Consider the following 23,433-nt stretch of genomic DNA (forward strand, 5'->3'; position numbering starts at 1 on the left):
ACCTCAGTAGCCCTAGTCTAGCACTGGATCCAAGAAAGTTTCTAATACTCTCCAGGAGGCGCTTGAAAACTCACTGGTTCTACGGTCCTAGAAGGAATCTGCATTACCAGCAACAATGGGCAGATCAATTCAGTGGCAGAAGGGGAGATCAAATAAGCAAAGAGATAGACTAAACTTCCTTCAGAAATACCCCATTTTTATCTGGCCTCCTATCAAGGTGCTACCTGAAATCAGGGTAGGCCTTACCTCATCATTCAAGGCCAATCAGGACACCCCTCAAGTGATGCTCCCTACTCTGCTGAGTCTGCCTAGTGGCAATTTGGCATTAAAACCAACCATAATAGCACTTACTCTCTGCATTTGACTAGTTGTGGATCTCTACAGTAACCTCTGTCTATTGAAATAAAAGATTCTTCGATAAGGGATGACAGCTACATTTTTTTATAAGTATTTAGAAAAAAAATGTGAATATTAGTTTAGGAAAAAAGCAGTCATATGTTGTGGTAATTGATTAATCCACTGTAATCACACCAGTGGTGGCACCACAAGTTCCTTGCTAGGTTCTGAAATGGTCTGAAAGACACACACACACACACACACACACACACACACACACACACACACACACTGCCTTAGTCAGCTCAGCTCAATGGCTGGGCCACTCCCAGACTTCCACATTGGTTGCACCTTCCCCGATACTCCTGAGTTATTACTAAAATCTATATTCCATCTTTGCTGCCCTAGACCCAGTGGGGGCCCCGGAACCATTCTTTTGCAGCTCTTACATGATTGGTACGCTCTCTCTTCTGCAGCTCTCACGCCTGGATCTTATTCCTTTTCTGTCATGGTGATTCTCCTTTCCCTTGCTCGAGAATCCTAAAGTCCTCCCTCTGTCTCCCTGCCCACCATTAGCTGCTGGCAACTCTATTTACCAATAAGAACCAACCGGGGGCAGGGACCCTCAGGATCTTAGATAGGATTCTTGTGCAATTTTGGGAATCCAATTACCATAATACAAGCACTAAATCAAATCCAGAACAATAGTAGGTTCTCCTCTAGGGTCTAAAACCACTCTGGACAGGAATAGATGACTAGGTTTACAGTACCAGGCCTTAACTCCCTACTGAGCGGTTCTTAACTCCACGTAAACAGCTGTTAGCAAACCTCAACTTAAAAGTTCCACTATTATTGATGTCTTGCTGAAGACAACATATACTTGAGTCATAAAATGTGGAGAAATTAAGCTGATATGGACCTGTAAGCTTTATCCATAATGGCCTCCTTTCATAGTGCTGGAAAGCTCTTTGCGTGCTACCAAAGTGGAAAAGTAATCATTAATTTTATCACACTCCAAGCTATGTGAGCTGCGATGACTGCCATGGTAAGATACGCCCATTGCTTGCAATAATGGCATAAATGTTATGGAAGTAACCAAACATAACTGCACTTGAATTTGCATGAGATGGACATGCTTGGCACCATTACTGGGACCAAGGAACTATGTATGGGCAGATAGGTTAGATACCATAGAGGATAACCTACCACTCTTTCTCCACCAATTAGACATGATATTACATGGGCACTAACTAATGACGTATCACTACACTTGTAGATCAGACTATCTTTCAGTTATAAAAGAAGCCTCTTCTTGCAGTACATTGTAATTGACATAGAGAATCACAGTTTCTCTGCCTTTTTTCTCTCATGGAACATGTTGTCTGTGACTTTAGTTATTTCACTTAAGTCCATCATCAATATATTCCAAAACTAAAAAAAAAAAAAAAGTTGCACAGATTGAATTATTAACTCTGTTTTCTTAATGCCACTTTCCAAAGTAGTGAACTCTAGTGTTCTTGTGTAGCATTCAAGCCTAGTGTAGTATTAATCACCTCTTGTTTCAGACTGTCCTCCACCTTCAACTCCAAATTCATAGGAAACATATAGGCGGCATGTATTTCTGCTTCCATTTCTCTGAGTAGAATTACTTTCTCAGAATTTTGTTTATGTGTGTGTTCTGTTTGTTTTGATTTTTGACAGCTCCTCTTTTCTGTGCGAGTAGACTTCCTTGTGCTCAGACATAGCACATATGTCTACTAAAATGTAACCTTGATTTTTAACACCATTATCATTTGTGTTTTGAGCTCTGTGCCAATTTATCTTTTCTTGTATTTGGCTAGTATTTCCTGCATTTTAGTTTGAAGGCAAATAAAAATAGAAACAGACTGTAATGTTCTCCAGGTGCACTGCATTTTTAAGAATGAATCAATGAATAATATCTTTGGTATCCTCAGGCATGTACACAGAACCACAGATATAGCAAGCATGGTTTCAAATAATGAAATAAATTTAAGGAAAAATATCTTAAGAAAAAATCCGAATGTGGATGTCATGAGACCAGCCACACACATCACAGTCCTGCCTCATACTTTTCCCTCTGTGATAAACCACAGGCTCAACGATAACCAACATAAACCTTTCACCTCTAAAGATTTTTTCTGGAAGAATTTCATAACAACAATAGGAAAGTTAATATACTGTGGAACTCTGATTGTACAGATCAGTGCTACCAACTTAGAGAATTTTTACTGTTAAAGGTAATGGTAATAAAGAAAAGAAAAAAGAAAAAAACTACAGAAGCTGAAATTTAATGAAGTATGTTTTAAAAAAACATTTTCTAATTTGTAATTACTAGGTGTGTGTGTGCTTGTGTGTGTGCATGTGTGTGAAGGTAGTCAGAGGGGCATGGAGTTACAAGCAGTTGTAAGCTGTCTGGTGTGATGCTGAGGCTTGAACTCAGGTCCTGTGCAAGAACAGCATGCACTCTAAACCACTGAGCCATTTTTATTAGGTTTTATTAGTCTAAATAAATGTGTGTATCTCTTAGGAGGTGTATTATGAGTGCAGGCACTCAAGGTCAAAACTTGTAGAGAGGTAGTTACAGGAAGCTGTGAGCCCCCTGACATAGGTGCTGGGAACCAAAGTCTATTCTTAACTGATGAACCATCTCCAGTCTCTACAGTTTCTTCTTCACCTCTAAAGTTGTTTAATGGAAATGTTTAGACCATGTTTCCTTGCTGATGCAAATCACTCAGTTGAGACAGTATTTTTACTGAGCTTAATTGGATCTTCATATCCACAGATTAGAAGATTTTATATGCTACCTTTGAGAATTTATAGCAGAATAAGAGTCCTTTAAAATGCTGTCTAGTCTGAGTTCAATTCCCAGCAACCACATGGTGGCTCACAACCATCTGTAATGAGATCTGATTGACCTCTTCTGGTGTGTCTGAAGATAACTGCAGTATACTCAGATAAATAAAAAATAAATCTAAAAAAATTAAAAACAACAAAAAAACACAAAAACAAAAAAAATGCTGTCTAGTCTATGTTTTGTAGCAACTAGTTATTCTTTCTGAATTGTATCAGAAATGCAATATAACTGTACATTAAAACGATTATCTAAAATTAAAATTATCTGTACTATTTTTAAATTTTTCTGTAATAAAAACATGCAAGTGCATGTGTCATAGCAAACACACACTAATAACTCATTTGTTCCTTTGCCAAAACTATCATAGCAATGTATCTCTGATTTTGTAAGGTACTGAAAAATATCAACTATATCAATCTGATAGCTATGTGGTTTCTGCAGAAAATGGAGGACCTGTAACTGTTTAGTACAAAATAAGGTAGCATCAGTTATTGCTTTTGGATTATGAAGTTCTAAAGTATAAATCCTTATATACTTTTATTAACATTTTTATTGGCATGCCTCATACACTCCATAAGTATTTGTTTACTGCAGGTGTAAATACTTGAATAGATAAACTCAATACTTTAGAAATGTCTTTAGAAAAATAAATCATTTGTTTATTGAATGTAGGCTTCCAAAATTGCCTACATATCTAGCTTTTATTTTTAAAAAAATATTTGGAATTAGGAAAAGTACTTGAAATTATAGCCAGAAATATAATAATATACCTGCACCCCTGAGTTAACCCTGTGGCACAGCTCTCCAGACCCAACCCATGCCTGGAGAAAGCTGGTCACCCAGGAGTGCTGTGCTCATATGTCCACATGAGATAAACATTTTTGCTCCAATAACTGGCCAAAGAGGGACCTTCGAGGAGACCACATGGATCCAGAACTGCAGAGAAACTGGGGACAGAATACTTCCATTCTCCATCTGCATCCCAAGTTAACCCTGGCACAAGTCTCCAGACCCAAATGCCATCCACGGAGAGCTGGTCTCCAAGGGGTGCTGGCACACCTTAGATGACAGGCTCACAGGCTCACAGGAGGGACAAGCTCCAGTCAGAGACAGCAAGACCAACTAACACCAGAGATAACCAAATGGTGTGAGGCAAGGGCAAGAAATAAGCTACAGAAACCAAGGCTACTTGGCATCATCACAACCCAATTCTCCCACTACAAAAAGTCCTGAATACCCCCAAAACACTAGAAAAGCAAGATTCGTATTTAAAATCACATCTCATGATAATGATAGAGAACTTTAAGAAGGACATAAATAGGGGTTGGGGATTTAGCTCAGTGGTAGAGCACTTGCCTAGGAAGCGCAAGGCCCTGGGTTCGATCCCCAGCTCCGAAAAAAAGAACCAAAAAAAAAAAAAGGACATAAATAACTCCTTTAAGATAATAAATGGTAAAGCCCAACATAAGGAAGCAAGCTACACCCTAGAAAAAGCAAGAAACTGGGGGGCTGGGGATTTAGCTCAGTGGTAGAGCGCTTACCTAGGAAGCGCAAGGCCCTGGGTTTGGTCCCCAGCTCCGAAAAAAAAAAAAAAAAAAAAAGCAAGAAACTAATCGTGTTGGCAACAAAACAAAGAGAAGAAAAGCACACAAACATAACCTCACATCCAAATATGAATATAACAGGAAGCAATAATCACTATTCCTTACTATCTCTCAACATCAATGGTCTCAACTCCCCAATAAAAAGACAACGAGGACCCTGCATTCTGCTGCCTACTGGAAACACAAATCAGAGGCAAAGAGACACTACCTCAGAGTGAAAGGCTGGAAAACAACTTTCCAAGCAAGTGGTCGGAAGAAGCAAGCTAGAGTAGCTATTCTAATATCAAATAAAATCAATTTTCAACTAAAAGTCATCAAAAAAGATAAGGAAGGACACTTCATATTCATCAAAGGAAAGATCCATCAAGATGAACTCTCAATCCTAAATATCTATGCCCCAAATACAAGGGCACCTACATACGTAAAAGAAACCTTACTAAAGCTCAAAACACACACACAATAATAGTAGGAGATTTCAACACCCCACTCTCATCAATGGACAGATCATGGAAACAGAAATTAAACAGAGACGTAGACAGACTAAGAGAAGTCATGAACCAAATGGACTTAACAGATATTTATAGAACATTCTATCCTAAAGTAAAAGGATATACATTCTTCTCAGCTCCTCATGGTACTTTCTCCAAAATTGACCATATAATTGGTCAAAAAACGGGCCTCAACAGGTACAGAAAGATAGAAATAATCCCATGTGTGCTATCAGACCACCACGGCCTAAAGCTGGTCTTCAATAACAATAAGGGAAGAACGCCCACATATATGTGGAAGTTGAATAATGCTCTACTCCACGATAACCTGGTCAAGGAAGAAATAAAGAAATTAAAGACTTTTTAGAATTTAATGAAAGTGAAGGTACAACATACCCAAAGGACACAATGAAATCTGCGCTAAGAGGAAAATTCATAGCTCTGAGTGCCTGCAGAAAGAAACAGGAAAGAGCATATGTCAGCAGCTTGACAGCACACCTAAAAGCTCTAAAACAAAAAGAAGTAAATACACCCAGGAGGAGTAGAAGGCAGGAAATAATCAAACTCAGAGCTGAAATCAACCAAGTAGAAACAAAAAGGACCATAGAAAGAATCAACAGAACCAAAAGCTGGTTCTTTGAGAAAATCAACAAGATAGATAAACCCTTAGCCAGACTAATGAGAGGATACAGAGAGTGTTTCCAAATTAACAAAATCAGAAATGAAAAGGGAGACATAACTACAGATTCAGAGGAAATTCAAAAAATCATCAGATCTTACTATAAAAGCCTATATTCAACAAAACTTGAAAATCTGCAGGAAATGGACAAGTTCCTAGACAGATACCAGGTACCGAAGTTAAATCAGGAACAGATAAGCCAATTAAACAACCCCATAACTCCTAAGGAAATAGAAGTAGTCATTAAAGGTCTCCCAACAAAAAAGAGCCCAGGTCCAGACGGGTTTAGTGCAGAATTCTATCAGACCTTCATAGAAGACCTCATACCAATATTATCCAAACTATTCCACAAAATTGAAACAGATGGATCACTACCGAATTCCTTCTATGAAGCCACAATTACTCTTATACCTAAACCACACAAAGACCCAACAAAGAAAGAGAACTTCAGACCAATTTCCCTTATGAATATCGACGCAAAAATACTCAATAAAATTCTGGCAAACCGAATCCAAGAGCACACCAAAACAATCATCCACCATGATCAAGTAGGCTTCATCCCAGGCATGCAGGGATGGTTTAATATATGGAAAACCATCAACGTGATCCATTATATAAACAAACTGAAAGAACAAAACCACATGATCATTTCATTAGATGCTGAGAAAGCATTTGACAAAATTCAACACCCCTTCATGATAAAAGTCCTGGAAAGAATAGGAATTCAAGGCCCATACCTAAACATAGTAAAACCCGTATACAGCAAACCAGTTGCTAACATTAAACTAAATGGAGAGAAACTTGAAGCAATCCCACTAAAATCAGGGACTAGACAAGGCTGCCCACTCTCTCCCTACTTATTCAATATAGTTCTTGAAGTTCTAGCCAGAGCAATCAGACAACAAAAGGAGGTCAAGGGGATACAGATCGGAAAAGAAGAAGTCAAAATATCACTATTTGCAGATGATATGGTAGTATATTTAAGTGATCCCAAAAGTTCCACCAGAGAACTACTAAAGCTGATAAACAACTTCAGCAAAGTGGCTGGGTATAAAATTAACTCAAATAAATCAGTGGCCTTTCTCTACACAAAAGAGAAACAAGCCAAGAAAGAAATTAGGGAAACGACACCCTTCATAATAGACCCAAATAATATAAAGTACCTCGGTGTGACTTTAACCAAGCAAGTAAAAGATCTGTACAATAAGAACTTCAAGACTCTGGAGAAAGAAATTGAAGAAGACCTCAGAAGATGGAAAGATCTCCCATGCTCATGGATTGGCAGGATTAACATAGTAAAAATGGCCATTTTACCAAAAGCGATCTACAGATTCAATGCAATCCCCATCAAGATACCAATCCAATTCTTCAAAGAGTTAGACAGAAAAAATTGCAAATTCATCTGGAATAACAAAAAACCCAGGATAGCTAAAACTATTCTTAACAATAAAAGGACTTCAGGGGGAATCACTATCCCTGAACTCAAGCAATATTACAGAGCAATAGTGATAAAAAAAAAAACTGCATGGTATTGGTACAGAGACAGACAGATAGACCAATGGAACAGAATTGAAGACCCAGAAATGAACCCACACACCTATGGGCACTTGACTTTTGACAAAGGAGCCAAAACCATCCAATGGAAAAAAGATAGCATTTTCAGCAAATGGTGCTGATTCAACTGGAGGTCAACATGTAGAAGACTGCAAAACGATCCATGCTTATCACCCTGTACAAAGCTTAAGTCCAAGTGGATCAAGGACCTCCACATCAAACCAGATACACTCAAACTAATAGAAGAAAAACTAGGGCAGCATCTTGAACACATGGGCACTGGAAAAAATTTCCTGAACAAAACACCAATGACTTATGCTCTAAGATCAAGAATCAACAAATGGGATCTCATAAAACTGCAAAGCTTCTGTAACGCAAAGGACACTGTGGTTAGGAAAAACAGCAACCAACAGAATGGGAAAAGATCTTTACCAATCCTACAACAGATAGAGGGCTTATATCCAAAATATACAAAGAACTCAAGAAGTTAGACTGCAGGGAGACAAATAACCCTATTAAAAAATGGGGTTCAGAGCTAAACAAAGAATTCACAGCTGAGGAATGCCGAATGGCTGAGAAACACCTAAAGAAATGTTCAACATCTTTAGTCATAAGGGAAATGCAAATCAAAACAACCCTGAGATTTCACCTCACACCAGTGAGAATGGCTAAGATCAAAAACTCAGGTGACAGCAGATGCTGGCGAGGATGCAGAGAAAGAGGAACACTCCTCCATTGTTGGTGGGATTGCAGACTGGTACAACCATTCTGGAAATCAGTCTGGAGGTTCCTCAGAAAATTGGACATTGAACTGCCTGAGGATCCAGCTATACCTCTCTTGGGCATATACCCACAAGGTACCCCAACATATAAAAAAGACACTTGCTCCACTATGTTCATCGCAGCCTTATTTATAATAGCCAGAAGCTGGAAAGAACCCAGATGCCCTTCAACAGAGGAATGGATACAGAAAATGTGGTACATCTACACAATGGAATATTACTCAGCTATCAAAAAAGGTGACTTTATGAAATTCGTAGGCAAATGGTTGGAACTGGAAAATATCATCCTGAGTGAGGTAACCCAATCACAGAAAAACACACATGGTATGCACTCATTGATAAGTGGCTATTAGCCCAAATGCTTGAATTACCCTAGATGCATAGAACACATGAAACTCAAGACAGATGATCAAAATGTGAATGCTTCACTCCTTCTTTAAAAGGGGGAACAAGAATACCCTTGACAGGGAATAGAGAAGCAAAGATTAAAACAGAGACAGAAGGAACACCCATTCAGAGCCCGCCCCACATGTGGCCCATACATATACAGCCATCCAATTAGACAAGATGGATGAAGCAAAGGAGTGCAGACTGACAGGAGCCGGATGTAGATCTCTCCTGAGAGACACAGCCAGAATACATCAAATACAGAGGCGAATGCCAGCAGCAAACCACTGAACTCAGAACAGGACCCCCGTTGAAGGAATTAGAGAAAGAACTGGAAGAGCTTGAAGGGGCTTGAGACCTCATATGAACAACAATGCCAAGCAACCAGAGCTTCCAGGGACTAAGCCACTACCTAAAGACTATACATGGACTGACCCTGGACTCTGACCTCATAGGTAGCAATGAATATCCTAGTAAGAGCACCAGTGGAAGGGGAAGCCCTTGGTCCTGCTAAGACTGAACCCCCAGTGAACTAGATTGTTGGGGGGAGGGCGGCAATGGGGGGAGGATGGGGAGGGGAGCACCCATAAAGAAGGGGAGGTGGAGGGGTTAGGGGAGGTTGGCCCGGAAACCGGGAAAGGGAATAACACTCGAAATGTAAATAAGAAATACTCAAGTTAATAAAAAAAAATTAAAAAAAAAAGAAAGCTCTAGAAGAGAAAGAAGCAAATACACCCAAGAGGAAAAGAGGAGGAGACAGCAGGAAATAATCAAACTCAGAGCTGAAATCAATCAAGTAGAAACAAAAAGAACTATACAAAGAATCAACAAAACCAGGATCTGGTTCTCTGAGAAAAATATCAACAAGATAGATAAACCCTTAAACAGACTAGACAGAGGTACAGGGAAAGTATCCAAATTAACAAAATCAGAAATGAAGAGGGAGACATAACAACAGAAAATGAGGAAATTCACAAAAAATTATCAGATCCTATTACAAAATCCTATACTCAGGAAAACTGGAAAATTTGGATGAAATGGACAATTGTCTGGACAGATACCTGGTACCAGAGTTAAATCAGGACACAATAACCCATCTAAACAGTCCCATAACCCCTAAAGAAATAGAAGCAGTCATTAAAAGTCTCCCAACAAAAAACAGCCCAGGACCAAATGGGGTTAGTGCAGAATTCTATCATACCTTTAAAGAGCCTTATACCAATACTCCTCAAACTATTCCTCAAAAAAGAAACAGAAGGAACACTAACCAATTCCTTCTATGAAGCCACAATTATGCTTAAACCTAAACCACACAAAGACCCTACAAAGAAAGAGGACTTCAGGCCAATTTTTCTCATGAATATTGATGCAAAAATACTCAATAAAATTCTTGCAAACTGAATCAAAGAACACATCAAAATGATCATTCACCATGATCAAGTAGGCTTCATCCCAGGGATGCAAGAATGTTTCAATATACAGAAATCCATCAACATAATCTGCTACATAAACAAACTCAAAGAAAAAAACCACATGATTATCTCATTAGATACTGAGAAAACATTTGACAAAATTCAACACCTCTTCATGTTAAAAGTCTTAGAAAGATCTGGAATTCAATCAATACCCATATCTAAACATAGTAAAAGCAATATACAGCAAACCAGTAGCCAAAAACAAAATAAATGGAGAGAAACTTGAAGCAATCTCACTAAAATCAGAGACTAGACAAGTCTGCCCACTCTCTCCCTACCTACTCAGTATAGTACTCGAAGTCCTAGCCAGAACAATCAGACAACAAAAAGAAGTCAAAGGGATACAAACTGGAAAGGAAGAAATCTAAATATCACTACTTGCAGATGATATGATAGTATATTTAAGTGATGCAAAAATTCCACCAGAGAACTCCTAAACCTGATAAACAACTTTAGCAAAGTGACTGCATATAAAATTAACTTAAGTCAATAGCCTTCCTCTACTCAAAGGATAAACAGGCTGGCCAAAATGCGAATGCTTCACTCCTTCTTTAAAAGGGGAACAAGAATACCCTTGGGAGGAAATAGGGAGGCAAAGTGTAGAACAGAGGCAGAAGCAACACCCATTCAGAGTCTGCCCCACATGTGGCCCATACATATACAGCCACCAAACCAGATAAGATGGATGAAGCAAAGAAGTGCATGCTGACAGGAACCAGATGTAAATCTCTCCTCAGAGACACAGCCAGAATATAGTAAATACATAGGCGAATGCCATCATTAAACCATTGAACTGAGAACGGGACCCCTGTTGAAGGAATCTTAGAAAGGACTGAAAGAGCTTGAAGGGGCTTGAGACCCCCATATGAACAACAATGCCAACCAACCAGAGCTTCCAGGGACTAAGCCACTACCCAAAGACTATACATGGACTGACCCTGGGCTCCAACCGCATAGGTAGCAATGAATAGCCTAGTAAGGGCACCAGTGGAAGGGGAAGCCCTGCCAAGACTGAACCTCCAGTGAACGTGATTGTTGAGGGGAGGGCGGTAATGGGGGAGGATGGGGAGGGGAACACCCATAGAGAAGGGGAGGGAGACATTGGCCCCAGAAACCGGGAAAGGGAATAACTATCGAAATGTAAATAAGAAATACCCAATTTAATAAAGATGAAAAAAAAAAGAACATTGTGGAAAGGCACAAGTGATAACAAAATACAGTTATGCATATGTATGAAAATACCACCATAAACCTACTACTTGGTAACTTAAAAATTAATTTAAGAGCCCCCAAACTAGATGTTCATTATTAAAGTATTTATGTTCATGAAAAAAAAGAAAGAAAGAAATTAGGGGAACAACACCTTTCACAATACTCACAAAGAATATAAAATACCTTGGTGTGACTCTAAGCAAGTGAAAGATCTCTATGACAAGGACTTCAAGTCTCTGAAGAAAGAAATTAAAGATCTCAGAAGACGGAAAGATCTCCCATGCTCATGCATTGGTAGGATTAATATAGAAAATGGGCATCTTGCTGAAAGCAATCTTCAGATTCAATGCAATCCCCATCAAAACTCCAACTCAATTCTTCATAGAACTAGAAAAAGCAACTTGTAAATTCATTTGGAATAACAAAAATCCCAGGATAGTGAAAACTATTCTCAACAATAAAGGAACTTCTGGGGGAATCACCATTCCTGACCTCAAGCTGTATTACAGAGCAATCATGATAAAAAAAAAACTGCATGGTATTGGTACAAAAATAAGCAGGTAGATCAATGGAATAGAATTAAAGACCCATATACATGGACTGACCCTGGACTCTGACCCCATAGGTAGCAATGAATATCCTAGTAAGAGCACCAGTGGAAGGGGAAGCCCTGGGTCCTGCTAAGACTGAACCCCCAGTGAACTAGTCTATGGGGGGAGGGCGGCAATGGGGGGAGGGTTGGGAGGGGAACACCCATAAGGAAGGGGAGGGGGGAGGGGGATGTTTGCCCGGAAACCGGGAAAGGGAATAACACTCGAAATGTATATAAGAAATACTCAAGTTAATAAAAAAAAAAAAGAAAGAAAAGAAAAAAAAATTAAGTATACTGGTACCATGGAACACAAAAAAAAAAAAAAAGAATTAAAGACCCAGAAAGAACCCACACACCTATGGTTACTTGATCTTTGACCAAGGAGCTAAAACAATCCAGTGAAAAAAAGATAGGATTTTCAACAAATGGTGCTGGTTCAACTGGAGATCAGCATGTAGAAGAATGTAAATTGATCCATTCTTATGTCCTTGTACAAAACTCAAGTCCAAGTGGCTTAAGGACCTCAACATAAAACCAGATACACTGAAACTAACAGAAGAGAAAGTGGAGGAAGAGCCTTGATTGAACACATGGACACGGGAAAATTTCCTGAACAAAACACCAATGGCTTATGCTTTAGGATCAAGAATCGACAAATGGGACCTCTTAAAATTGTGAAGCTTCTGTAAGGCAAAAGACATTGTCAATAGGCCAAAATGGCAACCAATAGATTGGGAAAAGATCTTTACATCTATAGATGGCTAATATCCAAAATATACAAATAATTCAAAAAGCTAGACTCCAGAGAACCAAATAATCCTATTAAAAATGGGGTACAGAGCTAGACAAAATTCTCAGCCAAGGAATACTGAATGGCTGTGAAACATCTAAACAAATGCTCAACATCCTTAGTCATTAGGGAAATGCAAATCAAAACAACCCTGAGATTGTACCTCACATCAGTCAGAATGGCTAAGATCAAAAACTCAGGTGACAGCAGATGCTGCTGCTGATGTGGATAGAGAGGAACACTCCGCCATTGTTGGTGGGATTGCAAGCTGGTACAACCATTCTGGAAATCAGTCTTGCAGTTCCTCAGAAAATTGGACATAGTACTGCCTGAGGACCGAGCTATACCTCTCCTAGGCATATACCCAAAAGATGCTCCAACATATAACAAGGACACATGCTCTGGTGCACCATGTTCATAGCAGTTTTACTTATAATAGTCAGGAACTAGAAACACTCCAGATGTCCCTCAGTAGAGGAATGGATACAGAAAATGTGGTATATTTACCAATGACTACTAAAACTATTAAAAACAATGACTTCATGAAATTCTTAGGCAAATTAATAGAATTAGAAAATATCATCCTGAATGAGATAATCCAATCACAAAAATATACTCATGGTATGCATTCCTGATAAGTGGATATTAGCCCCAAAGCTCAGATTACCAAAGATACAATCTACAGATCACATGAAGCTCAAGATGAATGACCAAAGTGTGGATGCTTTAGTCCTTCTTAGGTGGGGGAGCAAAATATTCAAGGGAGGATATATGAAGACACAGTGGGGAGTGGAGATTGAAGGAAAGGCCATCCAGAGACCACCCCATTTGTGGGAACCCATTCCACCTACAGCCACCAAACCCAGACACTATTTTGGATGCCAAGAAGTGCTTGCTGACAGGAACCTGATATAGCTGTGTCCTGAGAAGTTCTGTCAGAGTCTGACAAATAAAGAGGCAAATGCTTGCAGCAAACCATTGGACTGATCATGGGGTTCCCCAGTTGAGGAGTTTAAAAAAAGAATGAAGGAGCTGAAGGGGTTTGCAACCCATAGGAGGGACAATAATATCAACCAACCAGACCCCCCAGAGCTCCCAGAAACTAAACCACCAACCAAAGAGTACACATGGACGGACCCATGGCTCTAGCTGCATGTGTAGCAGAGGATGGCCTTGTAGGACATCAATGGGAGGAGAGTACACACCAAGGAGAGAAACCATCTCAAAATATCAGTTATATAAAAATGTTTTGCTAAGAATTAAAAATCTTAAACCCGTAAGTGCCACTAAGAAGGAAACCTCGAATTCACCTACATGGAACCCAGGAACAGCCACAGCAGTCCCCAGGAAACATTCTTTCTGAGGAGCTTTAGGTGAAGTTGTGTTTTTCTGAACTCGGGATTCTCTGTTTGTGCCCAAGATGGAGCCTTGTGTCCCTGTCACGGGGGTGGTGTTTCCTGAGACTCTGGCGACATGTCACAGCAGTTGAAGTAATACTCCAAACCCATGAGCCTCGCTCAGCCGCTCGCTCAGTCGCCCGTCTGTGCTGTGCTTCCAGGCAGCGCCAGGCGCTCCTTCCTCTGCTCAAGGCCACCTGCCCGTCAGTGCATTTAAAGATGGACAGCTCCCGTGCAGGCCGAGGCCTGGTATTTCTGAGGTTGCCATTTGACTCAACCCAGACATAGCTTTCCATATTTCCCGTTATTTCTGAATCCACTTTACCTCGTGTCCTCAGAGTAACTATAACACTTACTTCCTAGATGGCATTAGACTCCATTTTAGATTTTAGGAAGTCACAATGTGCACTCACTCAGCTGACCAGGAGTCACTGGCAGGTGTCCATGCCCTGGGGCTTTTCCTTAGTTTCGTGGACTCTGCTGATCACTGTGTCTCTAAGTTAGACTTATTTCCTAGTGGCTTTGTCACATGCTCCAACTTGAATTTTTTTTAAAAAAAGTAGTTGAATGTATATATCGGGGAGGAAGGAGCAAGTAAACTGAGCTTGCCAACTTCAAGGGTGACCCTCTCAGGCTCCTTTTGTAAGTGGTGGGATTCCCTACTAGCTAGGAAGGCCTTGAGAGGGCTGACTGGGGAGTCACTGAGGATGAATCTGTCATCTCAGGCAATAACGTGTAGGCATCATCATGAATCACATATACAGTTCTTTTTAGGCATGAGTGTGCATTACTGATCCACTCATTCATTCACTGAGTATTTATTGAATGCCTCTTGGGTGTCAGACATGTACTGGGTGCCAGGAATGCCACTGGGTCATGAAATTCACCTCTGGAGGAGACGGGATAAGTGAGTTGACACATAAATAATGTAGTTTGCGATAGTGATTAAGTGCTATGAGAAACTAGGATGATACGTAGAGGGGGTTGGGGGGCCAGGTAGCAAGAGTCAGGAACTCTGCGCTGAAGGTGCTGGGGTCAGGTGACAGGAGCAATGACAGCACACAGCACAGGTGCTGCTGGCTCTGGGGAGGAGATGCCGGTGCTGGAGGAGGTGTGTGCGGAGGGGAGGTGCTGAGCCATGAGCTTTTAATGGCTAGCATTTATGGGCCTGTTGTGTTTATTTTTATTTCTATTGACTGATGGTAAAATTCATGGAAGAACTCAAGGCATGTTGAGAAGACCAGAAGTCCCCAGTGACACCTACACAAAGCTCCCAGTTCCGTTTCCTTCTCTTTCCCATTCTCTGTCTCCCACATGCAGTCCTTTGCTCAGGAAGTCTTTGGGGAAGCTAATGACCTGTAAATTTGAAGTGGGTGACTGGTCTGGTGGCTTCTGCCAGCCATCTAAGACTGGATAAAGAACTTCCCAGATGGTTAGAAATTGAGACTGCTTTGCTTGGGGTTTTTTTGTTTTTTGTTTTTTGGGTTTTGTTGTTGTTTTGCTTTGTTTTTTGGTGTTTGGCTGGAAGAGGTTTTTTGTAAAACTGAAGCCTTGGTGCATAGAGGGCTTTGCAGGAGCACATAGTGGGAGTGGGTGGGGTTTAAGAATGAATCTGTCACTGTGTGTTTCTATGTAGACACCTTCAGGCAAGCCTTTGGCCCACTGGTCACTGTCTTCCCCCTTTCCTCAGAGGGCTATTGGCTAACAAAGCCCCTTCCTGGCCTCACGGCCACCACAGCAATTTCCTGTAGTGTCTTACACTTCTGTGTCACAACAGTGTGCAGCATTAGAGAAAAGCCTGGATAGATTTAGTTGATAGAGAGCCAGTTGAAATATCATCAATAGAATTTTAGTTTAGGGAAAATTGGTTTGATTTCTAGCTTTATTACTATTAGGTATATAAGCTTGGGAAAATTGCTTAGTCTTCAGGTCTAGTTTTCTCACAGAATGAGGACACTGGACTAAATGATTTCCCAACTTCCAGCTAGTCCTAGAGTTCTATATTTCTACATAGTTGAATTATTTTATCATGCTGTTGCTGGGGGATACAACTAACACTTTTGAAGCTACTAATTTTATGTCAAGCTTTAAAGTCCATAATTGTTATCTTCAAAAATATTATTTGACCTACAGTATGTTTAAATCAATTTAATAAAATCACTTTATAACAGGAAAAAAAAAGGACACCAATGGGAGGAGAGGCCCTTAGTCCTGGGAAAGCTCGATGCCCCAGTGTAGGGGAATGACAGAGTGGGGAGTCAGGAATTGGGTGGGTGGGTGGGGGCGCACCCTCATAGAAACAGGGGGAGGATAGGTTAGGAGGGTTTCCAGAGGGGAAACTGGGAAAGGAGATAACATTTGAAATGCAAATAAATAAAATAGCCACAAAAAAAATATAATAATAATTTAAATTTACCTACCATTGTTTGAACTAAAATAATTGAAGACAGATACAATGTTCACAAAGTAATAAGAAACCTATCGCTGGCATTCTTGGGTTTGAATTCATTCTGCCACTGATGTTCTATTTGTGCATAGGTCTTTCTTAGTCTACTCCTTTCATTTATAAAATACTGTCACTTCTGTCATATAATCATTGTGAAGAATTAAATCGAATTTAGATTGCGGTGAAGGTCTCTACTAAGCTAACTCCTATCTTCACTACAAGAGGATTTCCTTCTTTGGGTACTTATAGATTGCTTTTCAATTGTGGTTAACATCCATAAAGATTTATTTTTATAGAAAATGGTAATAATGAAAGTCAACATATTTCTTTTCATAAAACAGAACTAATAATATTATATTTTCTTGTTGCATTTGCTCTCAGAATGTTTGCTCAGAATTTATCTGTATAGTTTTAGTAAAAAAAAAAATGGTTTCCATGTTACTTTGTATTTTACTGAATCTCACTTGTAGAATTTTATCACATTTGAAATAATTTATGAATTTTTGAGTAGGAGAAATAAATGCTTGTGGTTTCTATAAATATGGTAGTTTTCAATATTATCTGTTCTTTTCATATTTAAATGTTGAGCAGAAACTTTTCTCTTCTTTGTAGGCTGAATAAGAAAACATCCGACGGAAAGAATAAGGTATTGTAAAACAAATTTAAAACAGAATCTCACTCAATAATTTACAAATGAACTGACATAGTATGAAATACAGGTGAAATAAATACATGATAGAAGCTAAGGTGAAAAAGTCTAGAATATTTTGTTATCTAGTGAAATTTATATTGAAAAGTTCAAATAGTGGCAAAGACTAGTCATTGATAATCCTTGATAATCACATTCTTTCATATCTATGAGAAATTATAATCATAAAAATATGAATAGGTGAGATATTTTGGTGCCTTTATCATGTAGTGTAAGTATTTGAGGACTTTCCAAGGTTACATTGTTTATTTTACAGGCTCTAAAATACATGGATTCTATGGATGACCAGTTATCCGAATCCCTCTCTGAGGACGATGATTTGCCTGATTATGACAACATACTGATGATAGTTAACCAACTTCAAATGAACTATAAAGGTAAGGCCACTGCATAAACCTAAGACCTTTAGTAAAATACTGAGGCAATCTTCAAAGTCAGAATTTGGCCTGTCCATGAGGACTTTTACCTATTTATATTTTTTGGTGTAGTGTGAGACGTAGGGATGCAGGTTAACCTACTATTTTCCTTGTACATTTTCAAAGATGTTGGCTTTTTGGAAACTGTCAAAAGTAAAAGAATCTCTAGGAGGTTGGGTCCATTTCTGAGACCACATTCTATTCTTGCAGTGTGTCCTTCTGCTGTGCTGGTGCCATGCTGTTCTTGTTACCATGACTCTGTAGCTTTGCTGTAGGTCAGCCTTAACACTGCTCCCTGAGACTACCTTGGCCATTTGTATTCCTTCTAAATTCTAACTTTTTACCTCATCCTGTTAAAAATCTCATCAGGGTTTTGGAAAAGATTGTACTACTTTATTATCATTTTCAGACATATATCTGTTTTGTAATATAAATTCTAATATCCCGTGAGTATGAGCATCCACTCCTTCTGATGTCATCTTCAATTTCTACCTTTGCAGTGAGAAAATTGATTGCTTATTAACAATTGCCAAATTTTTCTGGGCAATGCTGGGCACAAACTTTTAATCCCAGCACTCAGGAGGCAGAGACAAGTGAATCTCTTGAGTTCGAGGCCAGCCTGGTTTGCAGAGCAAGCCCCAGGACAGCCAGGGCTACACAGAGAAATTCTGTCTCAACAGAACAAAACAAACAAAAAGAACAAAACATTTTTAATTGCTACATTTTGTTTGCAGCTGATTTGTCTACAGCCACAAAATATACAACTTTAAATCAGCTAACACATTTTTCAACATATCTCTGCACACATTTTTTCTCACCCTTATTATAATTCTGTTCAAAACAGGGAGAATTGAGAAATGCATTAACCTATAGTTATAATAATAAGTTCTTATGAATAGATTTAATACTATGTTGAGTCAGCAGAGTAACAGTAGGCTCTCTCCTAAGGTCTCTGAATTTCTATTTCTAACTGCAAGTTCTTAGCCCTGTAATGGTACCAGAAGTGGGTTTCATCTTGTGGAATAAGACTTACATCCAATCAGAGAGTGATTAGTTGCTCCTATGATATCCCTGGTGCACCACTGGGCATAGCTTACTAGGCCAGGGTTATCTTTAGCTCTTAGGATTCAAGGTGGATAAGATTACTTTTCTCCCATGGAAACAAGCAGAGCCCTCCAGCCCTATGAAAGCCAGCCTGTAATCTTCCAGCAAGTTATAGCTTAATTTCTCCATGTTCTATGACTCAACTTCATGATGTTTTCAGCAAAGGATTTTACTGTCAAATGCTGCAGAACAACCACGGCATTGGCAGTAACTTGTAATGTTTGTGGTTTAGGGTTTATGGGAGTTCACTGGCTAACAATTCCAAAACTGTTACTCAGACTCTAGCACCAAGCTTTATATTTATTAACCTGCAGTGTCTATCTAGTAGGGACACAGTTGTTAAAGGGGAACTCCATTTAACTCTCTCTCTCTCTCTCTCTCTCTCTCTCTCTCTCTCTCTCTCTCTCTCTTCCCCCAGAACACTCTCCTCTCTGTCTCTGTCTCTGTCTCTCTCTTTCTCTCTGTCTCTCTCTCGTTTGTGTGTGTGTGTGTGTGTGTGTGTGTGTGTGTGTGTGTAAGATTCTACAGCAGTAAATATTTCCGTAGAAGTTTTAATAATGTCTATAGTGTTTTCATTAGCTACCTATGTTGTTGTAAAAATATAAAAAATAAAATGCTGTCTTTTATCCCCCACTAGGTCCAGCACCACAGTGCCCCAAGATATCTGCTAGATATCTTACCAGAAGCACACATCCCAATTCCACGGCAGCCCAGTGTCTCTAGCCACCCCACATTTTCTTACACTTAAATCGCTACATGAAAGAACACACAGCACAATAACCTTTGATCCCATTGATAAGATATAATTGCCCACCTAATCATAAAAAGCCCAGTACACATCCATCCCTTAAGAACATTCATAACAGCCTGTAAAGGTACAGCATGGAACGTCAGTTTCCATGTTGTCTCCTGGCTACTCTTCCCTTCCTCCTCTCTCCTCTTCCTTTAAACGTTTTCTCCCGCCCATTCTTCCTTCTTATCCAATGACAGGCCTCATTCTATTCTCTACCAGCCCTCACCTGTATTTTACAAATCAAATGGGGAAAAGGTTCTGAGGAAGTCACCTGAGTCCTGAGTACTGACTAGGCAGCCATTCTTGGGGCAGCGGAATTAGCATCAAAATGCAGATAACTCCAGGGCAGACCACAACATACCTATATTACCCACCCCACCCTGGTCTCCCACTCGCCATCCCCAATTTACCCCTTCATGTTTCATTAATCCTCTCTAAACCTCGATCCCTCCACTTTCTCTCTGCCCACCATGAAGGCCTCTCTACCTAAAATGGCTCTTCCATAATTTCCTGACTTCTTTGGGCATTGTGAGTGAAACACATATATTCGAAGATTTAAATCCAAATTCACGAGTGGGAGAAAACAAGTGCTATGTGTAAGTCTGGCTTACCTCACTCAAGAGCAATTGTTTCCAACTCCTTCCATTGTCCTGTGAAAATGCATCCTTTTGTTTTTCTTCACAGTTGAATACTATTCCATTTGCCCCACTTTTATTATCCATTAATTAATTGATGGATATAATTGCCCACCTAAGCATACAAAGCCCTGTATACATCCATCCCTTAAGAACATTCATAAACACCTGTAAAGGTACAGAGTGGAATCTTAACATCAGCGTCCATGTTGTCTCGTGGCTACTCTCCCCCTCCTCTTCTCTCCTCTTCCCTTAAACTTTTTAATTGTTTCTATTTTCTCTTGTGAATAAAACATCAGTGAACATTGTTGATGCTCTATCTCAATAGTAGATATAGTATTAAGATATATGGTATATGATATATAGTGTGATATATGGTACAGCTGAATCATGTGGGAGCTCTACTTTTAACTTTTTGAGGAACTTCCTCACTGATTTCCATAGTGGCTACACCAGTTTGCATTCATCCCAGGGGTAAGTAAGTGTTCTCTTCCCCTGCATCCGTGCCAGTAGTAGTAGTAGTAGTAGTAGTAGTAGTAGTAGTAGTAGTAGTAGTAGTTGTTGTTGTTGTTGTTGTTGCTGCTGCTGCTGCTGCTGCTGCTGCTGCTGCTGCTGCTGTTATTGCCATTCTAAGTGAAGTAAGATGAAATCTCAAAGTTAACTTGCACTTCCCTGATAGGTAATTATGTTAAACATTTAAAAATGTTTACTGCTCTTCTATGTTTCCTCTTTTGAGAACTCATTTCTATTAAACTTTCATTTTATGTGTGTCAGTGTCCTTCCTGCCTATGTGGCTGTAACCCATCTTCCTGATGGCCAGAGAAAGGTACTGGGTGCCCCGGAACTGGAGTTACACATGGTTGTCAGCTGCTATATGGGTGCTGGGACTCAAACCCGGGACCCTTGAAAGAGCAGCATATCATAACCACTGACCCATCTCCCCAGCCCCATGTCCTGTTTTTAGGTCTTTGTATATTTTAGGTACGATTCATGCATGCTTAATAATTTTTCTCATTCTGTAAGCTCCCTCTTTGCTGAAGTGATAGTATTCCTTGCTGTACAGAAACTTTTTAGTTTTATTAGATCCTACTTACCAATTTTTGGTTTTAACACCTGGGTTATCAGGCTCCTGTTCCAAAATTCCTTTCCTTGGCCAATATGCTCAAGCATGGTCGCCACTTTCACCGGTGTCTGATCCGGAGTGCTGGATCTTATGTTGAGGTCTCTGATCCATTTGGAGTTGAATGCTGTGCAGGATGAGAGATGAAGATCAAGTTTCATTATTCTATGAGCAATTATGGTGTCTGACCTGCACCAGTTTTTTTCACATGTATTGGCCTGAATAACCTCTCATGCCAGGGAACCTAGACATTAGCAGGGAAGACTTATTTACTTATCAAAGATAACTATTCTCCATACCCAAAGCACGCCATCTCATTATTTATTTGGTATATGTTGGTTTTCACCTTTTCAATTTTTTTATCTCTTCTTGGACTATTTTTTGCATGTGTGTAATGTAATTTGATTTTGGTCACCTTCTTCTATCTTTCTTTATGACCCTCCCCCCCCCCTTCCTCTGGATCCCTTCTCTCCAGCAAGTTTCCTTTCTATGTTCCTTTTTATAAGACTTAAAACATTTTAATTAGGTTTGCTTGAGTGAGCATGGATGTGGGGTTGTTTACTGGAGCACAGAGCAATGTTCTAGTGGCCATACCCTTGCGGAGAAATAATCCCTCCCTTCCTCCAGTGACCATTAACTGCCAGGAGCTCCTCAGAAAACAATGTGGTGCATAAAGCTCTGTCTCTGCAGGTAACCACAGCTGCTGTGAGTCGCTGACTGCAATGGACAGACATATGTCCCCGCCCTGCTCCCCATCTCCCAGCTCTTACATTCTCTGTAGTGCTTTATGTTTCCATGAAACAGATCAGAGTCTATTTCTCCTCCTTGCCTAGAGAGGAATCACAGCAAAGTCCCAGCCCACTGTCCAAATTGGATGTTCTTCGCCTTCTGACCAGATGTTTCCTATTCATCCTTTCGATTCCTAGTAGAGCTGTCTCTTTCTATGGAAGGTCTTCCTGTGTCCAGTAGAAAAAAAGATATTCCGTGGAACCCTAGGACTCTACTTTGGCATATATATACATTCATATCAGTGATTTTATTTGTCTTCTCTACCAGATTTAAACTAAATGAAAGCAGTTCATTCAAAGCAGAAGATTTTAGTATAACGCACTCCAGTCTGTAGGGACTGGGTCTGCAGTCGTTTACCGTGAATGACAGACTATGAAAAGGTACAGCCCGTGTCCACAGGAAATGTCCATGTGTTTAATTTCTACCCACTCTTTCCTGATGCAGATTCTGGGAAACCATTGGAAATCCAGGACGCAGTTCAATCGTATAAAATGATAATGGAACGGAACCAAAGTCACTCAGAATTGCTTATCGAGAAAAGTAAGAGCAAGAGAAACCAAGGTAGCGAAGCGCTGAGGAAGCCACGAGGGACGGAAAAGGCAGAACTGCAACTCGGAAGCAAAAACGAAGAGCAGCAACTAGATCTCATTGATGTGGGGTACGGCTGCTCGCACCGCAGCAGCGTGAAGGAGCCGTCGGGGCAGACTAGAGAGGTTTTAGGGAAATATTTAAGTGCTGAGTTACCTCATGGACTTCTTCCATGTTTCTCATTTTGAGAAATGTCTATAAAGTTCATTAGCCAATTTTTTGGTTGAATGATTTTGGGGTTGGCATTTAATTTTAGAATTACACTGGCGTATAGGACCCTGTCCTTGCAAATGTGTATTTTCACGTCTTCTTTGCCTATTGTTAATGGTTTAACTTCTTTCTCTGCTCTCTCGCTCTCTCTCTCTCTCTCTCTCTCTCTCTCTCTCTCTCTCTCTCTCTCCTTCCCTCCCTCCTTCTCTCTCTCTCTCTTTGTGTGTATGTGTGTGTGTGTGAGTGTGAGATTTTAATTTGTATAGCACGTGATGTCTTTGAAGGAATAATTTTTCATACTGTTTTTCTCCAAAGCAGCAATAAGAAGGTTCATTTTTCTGATAATTCTAATAGCTCATTATTAGAATTTTTTAAAAAGCAATAATTTATCAGCAGCAACAAAAATGTGTTCTCGACTTTTCACTTTTCTGAATAATTTTAAAAAATCCTTT

The 23,433-nt window shown here is 39.8% G+C and overlaps 1 protein-coding gene across 21 annotated transcripts in view; it reads left to right on the forward strand.

Annotated features, from left to right (window-relative positions):
• 4932414N04Rikl (RIKEN cDNA 4932414N04 gene like) overlaps positions 1 to 23,433 on the forward strand; it is a 238,794-nt gene that overhangs the window by 173,954 nt on the left and 41,407 nt on the right. For all 21 annotated transcript variants that reach the window (XM_063285258.1, XM_063285257.1, XM_063285269.1 and 18 more), the window contains 3 exons: positions 17,230 to 17,263; positions 17,583 to 17,703; positions 22,628 to 22,841. In XM_063285258.1, the coding sequence (XP_063141328.1) occupies positions 17,230 to 17,263; positions 17,583 to 17,703; positions 22,628 to 22,841 (369 nt within the window). The remainder of the gene's footprint in view (positions 1 to 17,229; positions 17,264 to 17,582; positions 17,704 to 22,627; positions 22,842 to 23,433) is intronic.

The sequence above is a fragment of the Rattus norvegicus genome, chromosome 3 (genome assembly GCF_036323735.1).
Source record: "Rattus norvegicus strain BN/NHsdMcwi chromosome 3, GRCr8, whole genome shotgun sequence".
In the NCBI taxonomy this organism is placed as follows: domain Eukaryota; kingdom Metazoa; phylum Chordata; class Mammalia; order Rodentia; family Muridae; genus Rattus; species Rattus norvegicus.